The 14,116-nt window shown below is 41.8% G+C and overlaps 1 protein-coding gene across 1 annotated transcript in view; it reads right to left on the bottom strand.

Annotated features, from left to right (window-relative positions):
- The window catches only part of LOC122789761 (AMME syndrome candidate gene 1 protein-like), a 1,107,107-nt gene that overhangs the window by 694,537 nt on the left and 398,454 nt on the right, over positions 1-14,116 (bottom strand). Inside the window, exon 12 of the mRNA XM_044057198.1 lies at positions 3,045-3,135. Within this exon, the coding sequence (XP_043913133.1) occupies positions 3,045-3,135 (91 nt within the window). The remainder of the gene's footprint in view (positions 1-3,044; positions 3,136-14,116) is intronic.

Genomic DNA, 14,116 nt, shown 5'->3' with positions numbered 1-14,116 from the left:
GCAGTGGTACATGGTAAGATGTAGACAGGGGTAGTAGTAGGAGAAGGGAATAATAAGGTAATGAGATAACAGTAGAGAAAAATTGGGTGACTGAGTGGCAGTAAGCTGTATTAGGTACAATGAGAACTAGGTGTTTAACATAGTGGGGATGAGGCAGATTTGAGGAGGGAAGTATGGTAGGAGGGGATGAAGGTAGATGGGAGTGGAGGGGAAACTGAGTGGGTGAGGGGATGGGGCCGAATGAGAGGGGAGGATTGTACATGTACAGAGTATAAATCTAATGAAAGTGGGGGTGGGTGGGAATGGGGGCAGGATAGGCAAACTGAGAGGGCTGACCTGGCAGAGAGAAGCACAAGAGGAAAGAAAAAACAATTAGTAAGGTATTTAGGTGAGCAGGTTAAGTCAGGGGGACTTCTACATTGCCTGAAAGGGAGAAAAGCAGGTACACAGTATGGTGTTCATGTTAGAAGAAACATTCTTTGTACTGGTAGACACTGCCTAGAGTGGAAGGCAAGAGCAACACTAAAGCCAATTGTTGTGCCAGTAAAGGTTGTAATTGAAAAAAAAAAAAAAGAAGAAAAAGTGACAAACCAAACAGCTAGATATAGTTTTAGCAGTGCACACTCTCAGATCATCAGCTCCAGAAGCTACAAGAGCTGGAGAGCTGGTTTATCATAGTAAATACTGCCAACTAGTGGCAGAAAGGGGACAGTTAGGAGAAGGACAAGTATAAAAAAAAGATATGGGGCAGAGAAAAAGGAAAGAAGGATTTCTGGGCGGGGGTGTCCCGGCATATGTGCAAGCCACTAACTTACAAATGTTGTAAAAATTAATATGTACTGGTAACACAGTAGGAAAGCACCTACTTTACAACACAGTACGGGTGAGTATTCAGTTCCGTTCTGCTCCGTAGAGATTTCCACAGGGTTCAGTTAAAATAGAAAGTAGTAATTAAGGTACCTCAATCCTCACTACTGACTCCAGTATGGGAGTGTCACGGAACACACCACAGCACAGAGCACACAAAAATAAAATTCCACAATTTCCCTTAAGAGCACAACAGGAACATGGTCTACTTTCCTGGGACTGGACTATATACCTCTGTCCACCACAAATGCAATCCCTTATCATACACTTCACAGCAATGTGGTCCAGTTTAAGACCTCTGACTCGCACTCAAAATAAATTCAAATATCACACAAAGTTATGGGAAGCCTGACACAGATTTCCAGCTATCCAATACAAATGGTAACACTGCCACCATAGTCAAACAGGTCTACACACCCTTCAAAGGGTGATCAATTATTAAAAATTAAATATAAAAATAAATGATAGCAATGACCAGAAGTAGCCAGGCATTCGAGGTGACCTGGGGAGTATCAAACAGGTATAAACACACACTAATCTCTAAAGAACACACCGATTGTCTAGCCACAATGTAAGGTAATGAAAAACATTTAATAAGTAAAATGATTAGAAGAATGTACTTTCAATAAACACCAGAATTCAATCACCACAAATATAAAATTAAACTGTAGGATAAAAGTCCATCATTTTAGAAAAAGAATATCTACTTAACTAAACTTTCCTACTCTAACTAGAGAATACTGTCACTGATCTATTATAAAACATAACAGCAAGGCAAAGGCAGGCTTACATTTTTTTTTTTGGCGAGTCCTTTTCCTGGGTATCTTCTGCACAGCACTGTAACTGACTGCTGCTCACTACCTTGCTCAGCAATTGACGTCAGCAGTCTCTCATATAGCCCATGTTAACTGTCTCAACTGTCTTATGACAGATTCTTTAAACCTTTTTTTTGTATAAGCAAGTTGATACTCAACATTTTAAACACATTTACATTTCACAATTAGACATGCTTGCATACAATACAAGGTAATCTGAGAACATACACTAATCTGCCAGATAAGCCAACACAGATGACAGTGTTTTCATTTTCTTCACTCTGTCCGTTAGTGAAAAGGATTAACTGATCTGCTACATGTCACACTGTAGCCTAAAAGAGGAGTTGGAAATCACACCCAAATAAGCTGCATATGCAAAATATATCTATCTTACTAGCATGATCTGTTGCCCATGCTACCAGCCCACCCAATTACAACCTTATGTCAAACTTTGCAATAATGTGATACATGGTCTGGCAGTCTGATATTCAAAACATTCTTTCCCATATGTTAGATGCATCAATATCTTTTTTCAATTTTCTGGTATGGTAGTCTTCAAAGAAAAATCAACAAGCAGCAACTTCCATTTCACACATCACAAGTAAGCTTTAATAATACAAGCTGAACTATGACAACAGGCAGATCCTCAAATGTGACTTTACTTTTACTTACACTAACGTCATAGCAGCAGCAAGTGGCAGTGTCAGTGTGGTGCAACATGTTGATAAATTGCTACTCAGTTAAGTACAGGATTACTCCTCTAAACCAATACACACAAACAAGAGCTAAAACACCAGAAGCATATAATTTGTGACCTTCTTTTGATGACTGCATGGCCATAAGCAATACTGCTTGTTAAAAGACAAAGCACTTGGTAAAGGACACAGAAATAAGACTATCCCTGCTATAATTAGTGAAGTCATTTAAAGATTTGCTCGACACTTTCATCATATATAAAACATGACTGAGCTATAATAATGACTCCAAAGTTTATTTTTATTATCACCTGGTTTAAATTGACCATGGACTGCAGCAATATGTATGGGGCTGCCACAACTGCAGTTTTTCATTAACTAATGGTTCCGTCACCCTAAAAAAAAAGGAGTACACTAAAACAACTTGAACCACTCTGAATCCAGTCTGGAAATTTTAAAATACAAGTCTTACGCAAGTGCAAAATTGAAAATATGCAATCTATCAGAGACAATAAGAACAGAAGACAAAAGCAAAATAAGGCATTTAACTGTACTGAACTCAGTGATGCTTAAGTAAAACAAATACTATAACGCAAAATGCAGACTACAACATTTGTAAGAAAGCATTCGCTTTAATGTATGTACTTGGAAAAAGTGCAACAATGACCTTGCTCCTTTGCAACCTCCGGTAGGTAGGTGGCGGTGCGCTTTGATCCTTTTTCATTGATGAATTCTATTCTAATGCCATGTGCACCCACCTGAAAAATATGGGCATCTTTATTAATATACTTTAACAATACAAGAATCACTCTGTTAACTGTGAAGTCATTGCATTTTGCATATGTCAAGAAGGCTGTTCACTGTACTTCATTTGTCTCTTCCTTTTCCGTAAATTACATTTCTTTTGAGCAACTCCTGACAAACAGTATTACAACCCTCTGGATTAGCAATGCAGTATATACAAGACTACTTACTCACAAGAAAAATATTCCAATATCAGACATACATCAGGATTTACAAACTTAACATCTACATGCCTGCATATAAGGAGTAAACAGAGTTAACAGTCATTCATATTCTTTCATATTTTACCTTCTATTTCCAGTAAACATGTAATGCAGCAGACATCTGTTCCATCTTTCCAGTCCAGCAATGTATAACCACAACAAATCATCTTACACTTCCTTTCCGCTCAAACACATCCCAAGCGCACACCCATCTCTAAAATTGCCACTAACTATTACTGGCAGCCTAAGCAGACTAGATATCACTGCATTACTAGAGAAGTATGTGAGCAATGTTGGTGGAAATAAACCACTTTTCTATACAGCCAGCAAATCTCATTTCTGAAGCTAGACACTGTAAAGCCATTCCACAAACAAGTACACTATGCATATCCCATGCACTGTCAAAAGATACCTTCTACCATCCCCCCTTCCAGAAACATCACCAGTCATGAAAAGCTTTATGAGTGAGACAACAGCCTCTATGAGAGTTCAGTTTGGCATCACGCTTTAAACTACTTCCCAAAATACTTCATCTCTCCTCATTAGTGTTAGTCACCAAATCTAGTTGGAAATCTGACCTTTGCAGTGAAAACATGTGAAAAGCACTTTAACAGTGCGCATGTGCATATACATACACACACGGAGACAGGCAGGCACGAGCACAGGCACGCACTCACACCAACCCAACTGCATTAAGTAAACTGATTCAGCCAACCTTCAGAATTTTATCCCTCCATCTGAAAACTTAAACATAGTTAACAGACACTTTCTTGTTCAGTTCACAAAAGTATACTAGTTTGTAAATTAGTGCACTGCACAGGTATTTCAAATACTAAAAAAAAAACACACACACCATTAGGCAAATTTCCTTATAAAAACTACTCGAACATTCTTTCAAAGCACTAATTTCACCAGCAGCTGGAAACACTTAGGATTAAGAATCTTGGTAACAAACACCTGCTCTGAATAACATATCAAGAATAACTAGCACACTTTACTCTGATTCTAACATGATGTGCTCTGATTTGTGTAAACAGTAACAGATTAGTAATTTAAGCACTAAAGACCAGACATTAAATCATCTAACTTTATGCCTTATTTTACTTTCCTGGTGAAGAAAGCAGGTTGATGTTTTCTCTTCTGTCATATCAATCATGATAAAGCCAAAACAATCAGAAGTGATGCCCTGCCAGACATCAGACTTTGGCTAACAACGCCTTGTGGGACTTGCAACATATGAGGTGCATGACAGAAATACCAGCTAAAAACAGGTGCAATATTTAACTATTGCTCATTAAACAACAGGTGCTGTGATTAAATACTCTTAAATAACAGCAGGATAAAACAAATACTGTAGTGAACAATATAATGCCATCCAGGAAACAGTGCTAAAGTATTCGTCAGAGCCAAATGTTTTGCTGTTTCAATGGCAGTGATGACGTGAAAAACAAAGCTATAATAGAAATAACCGTAAATAAAAAAAATAACAGCTGACATTTGAAATAATCTATGGCAGAAGGCATTTGCTGGGATGTCGCTTTCTGAAAACTCCCTCCGCACAAAATTCCTGTTATTTTCCAGCTCCCTTTCCTGGGGAGGGATTATTCTACAAGCACAGACAGTGAAGCCATTCACATAAAGACCTGTGCTTAGCTCCTCTACACACAGTTCTGACATCCAATAAAAACTGAGTGAGCATACTAATAAGAAATGACGAAGATTAAAAATTATAAACTTACCAAGCTTAGGGAACATACATCTGCAAGACACACAAGATAGGCAGGTAGCCAAGTACACAGAACCATTTTAAAGAGTAACAGCTATGGTGTGTGATCCCTTATGTTGTATATTCTCCTCAGAGCCCTCAGCAGAGTGTTGACAGGTGAAAAAATTCCAAAGCAGTATCAAAACATCTAAACAGGAAGGATCCAGATCAGTCCAAAGAATAAAGGCTCACAGGTATAGTCCTGAAGCAGAGAGGTCAGACCAAGTGTGAAAAGGCAAGTGGCAATAGTATAAGCCTGATTTAGTACAAAACTGGTTTAGTTTACAACAGACTGTAAGAAAACACTGGTGGAATGGCCTTTGAACATAATGGCCAAGGTGCATTTAGCTACAGTACAACAAACCATGATGTGCTGAACAGTTTGCTTATCCTTACATTTTACTCTCAGGAGAAAAATCGGAGGATGGCATAATGGTTAAGGTGTTTACCTTACAGACGCAAGGTGCAGGGTTTGATTCTCACATGGGGTAATTGGCTAGGCTTGAAATGACTCACAAGGGCAGTTAGCCTAGTTCTAACCTACGAGTCAATCAACTATATTGGGCATTCTCTCCTCTAGAGTCTGCTCTAAGAAATAACACATGAAGGTAAACAGAATGACTCAAGACCTGACCTGAAACCGCTTCTGGAAGGAAAGATTGATTAGCAGGGAAACAATCACTAGCATTAGGTTTAACAGAAGGTCACTATTACACTGTGTTCACAATATGCAAGGGAAAGTACTAATAAGGATCACTACTACAGTGCACTGTTGGTCCTGGACCCAAGACCTGAGTAATAAACGGGATGCCCTGTAATACCACTGATGCAAACCCAGCCATACTTCTGGAATTTTAAACTTTATAATACTTGAAGTTGTGTACAGAGAGCCAAGATGCAACTTCATAACTACTCAGATGCCCTCTTGAGGTATACCCTGAAAGTACTGGCCATGGTTTTCACATGGTATCATAGAAGACTATGATGCAAGTGACAAACCCATTTGGCTGAAGTCCGTTTTGTTGCTGGTTTGCTCAATTTCCCAGTACGAGTTCAGTTTTTTCTCAACTATTTAGCTCTGTTAGTATAATACCAGAGATGCCTGAATACATTTATAGAGCATAGGATTTTTGGTACTTACGTATTATCGCAACCAGATTTTCGCGGTTGTGAATTTACAATACTTCTGTACAAACGAGGCCACAAACCACTGTAAGGTGGTATTTAGGGTCTGTTATTTGTTGTGGACTAGCTTTCCGTTACAGGGTCTGTGTGAAGGGGAAGACAAACGTTTGAGGAAACCTGCTTCGTGTTTTCAGAGTGCCTTACACACACGCACGCTTGAATTAGAATGCCTGCTGCTGTTCTGACGAACGGATTATTTTGACGGTGTGGAAGGAAGCAGCCTTCAGAGAAGGCAAAGGCAGAGCCTGTAATGATGGTGGTTTTTGGTCACTTTTTTTTTGGGGGGGGGAGGGTACTATTTGTAAAGACATCTTCAGGTCAAAATTAAAAAAAACAAAAAAAAAAAAACGGTTGCTAACAGCCACAAAGTACAGGAAGAACAGAGCATTGTCCAGCAATGAGATGTTTTGGGAAAAAGTGCTCTTACTACGTGTAATCATGAAGTGATCTCAGTAACCGGGAAGATGCAATGACATGCTGCTGCCAGGGAAGTGCATGCATAGACAGTTTACTATTTTTCTAATTTGTATTCATAACCCTGCATAAAAGACCCTTCCTTGTCAAAGAAAACACATTGTGTCCCATTTTTAAAATGTTACCGGACACATTTCACTGTCGGGAAGCAACCTTTACGATTGCAAAAATCTGGTTGCGATAATACGCAAGTACCGGATTTTTTTACCCTTGTTTTCAGGTTTTGGATAAAATATTGAAAGGACTAGTACAAGAGCTTACAGACCACTTGTCAAGTGAAGGGGAGTTAATCTTCAAAGATACATAGATCCTCACAGGTAAAATGTTCGGCTAACTGCATATTAAGGTTATATATAGCTCAGATATCTGGGAGACAGGTGAAAGCAACTAAGGAGAGTCTTCCAACATAAATATTTTACAGTGGCATTCCTGTCAGGTTGAAAAGGAAAGGGACAGGTCCTTATGAGGAAAAGTACAGTTGTGCACACTTATCATAAATGTAGATATTAGAGTGTATTCACTGTTGCAGTCATTACATTTGGGTTATCTGCTTGCAGTAGCCCTCAGTCAGCCTGATTAACAAAGTCTTGGGTCCTGCGTAGGTTGCTGTCCCTTCTTCCAAGACATCAGGTTGTCAGGGGTATAAAACATGCAGCCGATGCCATTACATCAGTTTTTCTTGCACCAGATGTCAGGTGCCCCCCTAATGGGAAGCAATCAAATCTATAAATACAAGGATATGCCTCCAACAAAAAAGCAAATACACCAAAAAGCTTTTACAGCATAGTAAGTGAGAGCAGAGGTATAGCCAAAAGAAGAAAGGGGGCTGGAGGGAGGGTAACCAGGACTGCAACAGTGAACACACTCCAACATCTACATTTATGGTAAGTGTACACAACTGTACTATATTCTTTGTGTTTCATTGCTGCAGTCATTACACTTGGATAGATTCCCAAAGCTAAGGTTGGGAGGAGGAATTTAAATAGAATTAGGACCAGTTATAAGGCCCTGCAAGACTGCAGTGGCAAAACCAGCTCTGGATTTAGAGAAAATTGGCAAATAATAATGCGTGGTGACAGTATGCACAGAACTCCAGGCAGCAGCTTCTAGGATGACCCTAGTATGGACGCCCCTGATAAAGGCTGTAGAGGTAGATGCAGCCCTGGTTGAATGGGGTCTGATGCCTTGTGGGATAGGTTTTCCATGGTGCCTATAGCAGAAATAAATGCAGTGGCCTATCCATTTTGAAATGGTTTGTTTTTAAATAGCTTTCCCCTCTGTGCCTGCAGCAAATGCCACCAACAGTTGTTCAGATTTCCTTTGAGGTTTAGTCCTGTCCAAGTAGAATCTAAGCTGTCTGTGCACATCTAAAGAGTGCAGTATTCGTTCCCCTTTGTTCTGAGGGTTAGGAATGAAGGTAGGCAAATGAATGGACTGATTAAAAGCCACACTTGATACCACCTTGGGCATGAAGGAGGGAATGGTTCTGAGGGACACACTGTCCACATGAAAGATGATGAAAGGTTCCACTACCATAAGGGCCTGTAATTCAGATACCCTTCTTGCAGAAGTGATTGCTAAAAGGAAAGCTGTTTTCCAGGAAAGAAATTTTAAATCTGCAGTAGCAGCTGGCTCGAAAGGAGGAAGAGTGAGTTTCTCCAAGACAAAGTTAAGATCCCAGGCTGGAGTTGGAGCTCTCCTAGGTGGCCTAAATTTTTTGGCTCCTCTTTGGAACTGCTTGAGCAGTGTGTGAGAGAAGAGTGGAGGCTCTGTGCTATAATGAGCTGAAATGGCTAAGGCATGAATTTTGATGGAGGAAAAAGACAGGCCCTTATGAAGCTTCTCAGTCAAGTATTGTAGAATCTGAGGTAAATTGGGCACTGCTGCGTTCATTCCTTGAGACTGGTTCAAGGCACAGAATCTTTTCCATTTGGCAGCATAAGATTTTCGAGTACTAGGCCTCCCTGCCTCTACAATGACATCCATCACTGATTTACTGAGGGATGGTAAAGGAGAGATAAGGTAATTAGCCAGGCTGCTAGGTTCAGTGTTTGCAGCTGAGGGTGCAGAATCTGGTTCTCCTGCTGAGACAACAGGGAAGGAGTCTGAGGCAGGTGCCATGGAGCCAAGCGTGACACTGCGCAAGAGTGGGTACCAGTGTTGGCAAGGTCAGTCTGGTGCAATTAAAATCGTCCTTGGCTTGTCCTGTTTGATCTTTAGTAGTACCTTGGAGAGTAGAGGCAGAGGAGGAAAGGCATAAACCGATAGGTTTTTCAGCTGAAGGATAGAGCATCCAATTTCCAAGCTAACTTGTGGGGAATCCTTGTGCAAAATTTGTCCAGTTGATGGTCCTGGGGGGAGGCAAACAGGTCTATAGCTGGGCTCCCCCATTTGCTTTTCAACATGTTGAAAATCCTTGGTTCCAGTTTCCACTCTTGTGGGTCCATGAGGTTTCTGCTTAGTCCGTCTGCCAGTGTATTTAGTTTTCCTGGCAGGAACTGTGCTTGTAGATTCACTTGGTAGCTTCAAGGCTGTGTTCCACAATGCCATGGCTAGTCTACAGAGGGGGTAAGAATGTGTACCCCCCTGCTTGTTCATGTACCACATGACAGTGGTGTTGTCCGTCTTTACAATTAGTTGTCCTGGAAGAATGTGGTCCTTGAAGGCTGTCAGAGCATTCTGTACAGCTAACATTTCCTTATGATTTATGTGCAGGTGCATTTGACTTGGGTTCCATTTGCCCTGAATGCACTTCCCTGCCAGGTGAGCCCCCCCCCATGCATAGTCTGATGCATCTGTTAAGATTTGGGCGGCAGGGGGTAATGTGAATGGTAGTCCCCTGTTTTGGTGGCAGGCCTCTGCCCACAAAAGGAACTCTAGGCGTAGGCAAGGTATGATAGGAATCCTTGCTTCTAGAACTTGAGAATGTTGACACCGTAGGCTTTTGAGATATCATTGTAGTTTCCTCATATGCAGCCTTGCATATGGAATTAGAAGAATGCAGGAGGCCATGAACCCCAAGGCTTGCAGTATTTGCCTTGCAGATAGCTGGGTTTTTGTGGCCAACTGTTGGAAGTAAGTTGTCAAATGAATCCATTTCTCTGGCGTGAGGAAAGCCATCTGGGAAGTTGTATTCAAACTTGCACACAGGAATATAATTTGTTGACAGGGTACCAGGTGGAATTTCTTTTTGTTTATGGTGAACCCCAGACAAGTCAGTACCCTCTGAACAAAGGCCAGATGATTCAAAAGAATGTCCTTGCTTTCTGTCTGAATTAGACAATCATCCAGGTATGGGTACATTTGAATATTTCTTTGCCTGCAAAATGCAATGACTGAAGCTAGGCACTTTGTGAACACCCTGGGAGCAGTAGATAAGCCAAAGGGCAGTGCAGAGAACTGATAGTGCATGTAGCCTGCTGTGAAGCGTAGGTATCTTCTGCAACACTCCCTGATAGGGTTGTGCAGGTATGCCTCTTAAGTCTAGTGTTGCCAACCATGCATCCTTGTCTAGCATAGGAAGCAGCTTGTGAAGAGTCAGCATTTTGAATTTTGGATTCACCAGAAAAGTGTTTAGAACAGAAAGGTCCAGGATAGGACGCCATGTATTGCCTTTTCTGGGTACCAGAAAAAGTCTCATAGAAACTTTATCAATTTTCCTCTTCTGGTACCAACTGAATAGCCCCCATGTTTAAGAGAGAGAGTACTTGATTTTGGGCTCTGCCCACTGATTTGGGGGTAGATCTGGCCACCCACTTGGTGTTGGTAACGTGTGGAAATGAAATCTGTATCCTTGGGACACTATATTTAAAACCCATTTGTCCTGGGTAATGAGTTCCCAGTTTTTGGCCTGCAGACCAATCTTTCCGCCTAAAGGAGCATTCAGTTGGGAAGTGCTTGGAAGTTTTAAAAGCAACTCATTGAGACAGTTTTCCATAGGGGAGAGTCTTACTACTCCCAGGTTTGGGTGTGGAAACCCCCCATTGCCTAGTCTTGTGTGTCCCTTGAGACTGAAACCTGGGGTTTCTGATGTGTCTGGGTCTGGCTTGAAAAGACTTGGAAGGGGCTGGAAAAAAACAATTTTTAGAGGGCCAGTGCCTACTAAATCTAGGAGGCTGAACCTGTTAAAAATCTTTAACTGTTTGCATAGATTTAGCTTTATCTTCCATCTTTTTAAGAACTTCCTCAGCCTTGTTGCCAAACAGGTGGTCCAGATTTAAGGGAGCATCCAACAATTTAGCTTTAACATGATCAGGCAAACCTTGCTCCTTAAGCCTAGCATTCCTTCTGAGCACAGACCCAGTAACAGCAGCCATGCAAGAGGCCTCTAATGAATCAAATCCACACTGCAAAGTATGTTTACCAACCTGTTCCGAAGAATGCATTAAATCCTGTAAATCTTTATTTTCAGCAGTCAGGAAGTAACATCATTTTCTGTTTAAGCAATCCAACAACATGCTGTTGACACTTCAATATATGAAACTGGCAGTTTAAAGTCCTAATGGCCAAGGTTGCAGAAGTGTAAACTTTCTTACCCCATCTATCCAGTGCCCTGGAGTCTCTATCAGACGGGGAAGGATTTTTAACAGAAGAAGCCTTAATGCCCTTGGGTCCCTGCGAAACAGTCTCTGGATTTGCAATAGGATTTTTAAAAAGGAACTTGTGAGAATCAGGAACCCTGTAATATGTGTCAGGTTTTCTGGGAGCAGGAGGCAAAGAATGAGGGGCCAAACTAGATTCGGAAAAGGCATCATCAACAATGCCTAGTACAGGAGGTATAGCTAAAGACCTAAGCTGAGGCAGGAGTAAGAAATCCCTAAGCCTCTTTTTTGAATCAGAAAAATCCTGGCTTTCCCATTGGAAATGCTCCCTTAAGAGTATGTAAGATCTCACCAAAAGAAAAATCCTCTGGAGGGGAAGCAGAGGGAATAGAGTCCTCTGCATTGGAATCCTCATAAGTAGATAAGGGCAAATCCAGATCATTAGAAGAATCAGAAAAATCAGAATCCTGCTCAGAAGATTCATAAACAACTGCAGTCCTAGGTCTCATAGAAGGGGGAGGTTGGCTTCCCCTGATTAGAGTTACAAGATCTTCAGCCATTCTTATTTGTTTTTTAGGCATAGAGGCCTGAGCATGCAGCCTGGGCGTTGGTTTCTTAGGCATGGTTCGAGATTTTGGCCTAAATGAAGGTGGCGTCTGTCTAATATGCAAGTCCGTAGGCCTGAATACACCCTCAAAAGCTGGTGCCTGCACAGCAGCTCCAGACCCATCCAAGGTAGAGATGTCCGCAGGTTCCAGTTAAAGCATCTCACTGCATACCAGACTCCGAATGGGTCTCAGTAGAGGCCTGCGAGTCAGAAGTAGCAGGTATCAGGGGCTGCGAAAGCACCTCACTGAGTACCGGCAAACTGGCGACTGGCTTAGAAGCATAGTCAGCAGCTTTGGATCTCGGCCTGTCTCTGTCTATCTTTGCGTTTTTTCAGAATCCCGGTAGTCGGATGGCTAACCAACCATATTTCTGGATAATTAAACTGAGAAGCGAAATATTTAGAAGTGAAAATATACAGATGATGGACAGTGCGCTGATTAAATAAAGCACAAAACCGACGTTGTGGTCAGGGCCTAGGCAAGGAATACAGTACGAATGAAAATCTTTGTGAGGTATTTGCTTTCCACAAGTAATGCAATTATAACTTTTACTGACATCGGTAAGGCGCAAGAAAAAGTTTCCCCAACGGGGTACTTAGCTTTAGTTGAAGACTTTGGTTCTGAAACTCGAAAACGAAACTTTCAAGAGTCGGGCCGACCGGCACTTGCGAAGTGCTTCTGCTTCGGGCACCGCACGGCAAGAAAGACTAATGTAATGGCGTTGGCTGCATGTTTTATACCCCTGACGACCTGACGTCAAGGAAGAAGGGACAGCAACCGACGCAGGACCCAAGACTTTGTCAATCCGGCTGACTGAAGGCTACTGCAAGCAGATAACCCAAATGTAATGACTGCAACAGTGAAACACGAAGAAAGTACAGTTGTGTACCTATCATAAATGTAGATGTTAGAGTGTATTCACTGTTGCAGTCATTACACTTGGGTTATCCTGCTGGCAGGCTACCTGCAGTCGGCCTGAATTCCAAAGTACTGGTCCGGCGTCGGCTGCTGTCGCCTCTTCCCTGACGTCAGTGCGCCAGGGGTATAAAAGATGCAGCCGACGCCATTTTCTTCAGTTTTTCTTGCCCCAGATGTCAGGTGTCCCCAAAAGGGTAGGCTAAAAACATTGCTTATAAAAGCATGCACAAAAACAATACCTTCATCTACAAGCAAATACACCACATAGGTTGTATAGGATAGAGAAGTACAGATAAGTCCCAGCAAAGAAATGGGGATGGTGGGTGGGTAACCTGGACTGCAACAGTGAATACACTCGAACATCTACATTTATGGTAGGTACACAACTGTACTATGCTCATCGTGTTTCACTGTTGCAGTCATTACACTTGGGTTGAATCCCAAAGCTGAGGTTGGGCAGCTGGGTCTAAATAGAATTAGGAGTGGCTATAAGGCCCTGCAGAACTGCAGTGGCAAAGCATGCTCTGGATTTAGAGTAAAGAGGTAAGTCGTGGTGCTTAGTAGAAGTGTGCACTGAAGTCCAAGTTGCAGCCTCCAAAATATCCTTGGTTGGTACTCTTCTGAGGAAGGCTGCCGAGGTGGCTGCTGCCCTGGTAGAATGTGGTCTAATGCCCTTAGGCACTGACTTGCCATGTTGTGAATAGCAGAAATGAATGCAGTGTCCTATCCATTTTAAAATAGTCTGCTTTGAGATCGCCTTTCCTTGTGATCCTGCAGCATATGCCACTAAAAGTTGCTCAGTCTTTCTGAAAGCTTTAGTTTTGTCCAAGTAGAAGCGTAGCTGTCTGTGTATGTCCAAAGAATGCAGAAGTTTCTCCCCTTTATTCTGTGGGTTTGGGAAAAAAGTAGGCAAATGAATAGTTTGGTTAAGAGCCACACTGGACACTACCTTAGGCATAAATGTTGGGTTTGTCCTTGGAGAAACCCTGTCCGGACGGAAGATAATAAAAGGTTCCACAGCCATTAATGCCTGTAACTCTGAGACCCTTCTTGTTGAAGTTATTGCTAGGAGCAGAGCTATTTTCCATGATAAGAATTTTATCTCAGCTGTATTGGCTGGCTCGAAAGGAGACAGTGTGAGTTTTTTCCAAGACAAAATTGAGGTCCCATGCAGGTACTGGTGCTCTCCTTGGAGGTCTTATGTTTTTGGCCCCCCTGAGGAACTGCCTAAGCAATGGATG

The sequence above is a fragment of the Protopterus annectens genome, chromosome 15.part0 (genome assembly GCF_019279795.1).
Source record: "Protopterus annectens isolate FY-2018-M chromosome 15.part0, PAN1.0, whole genome shotgun sequence".
Lineage (NCBI taxonomy): Eukaryota > Metazoa > Chordata > Ceratodontiformes > Protopteridae > Protopterus > Protopterus annectens.
Note: the sequence above shows the minus strand (reverse complement) of the source record. Positions and strands in the feature narration are given on the sequence as shown.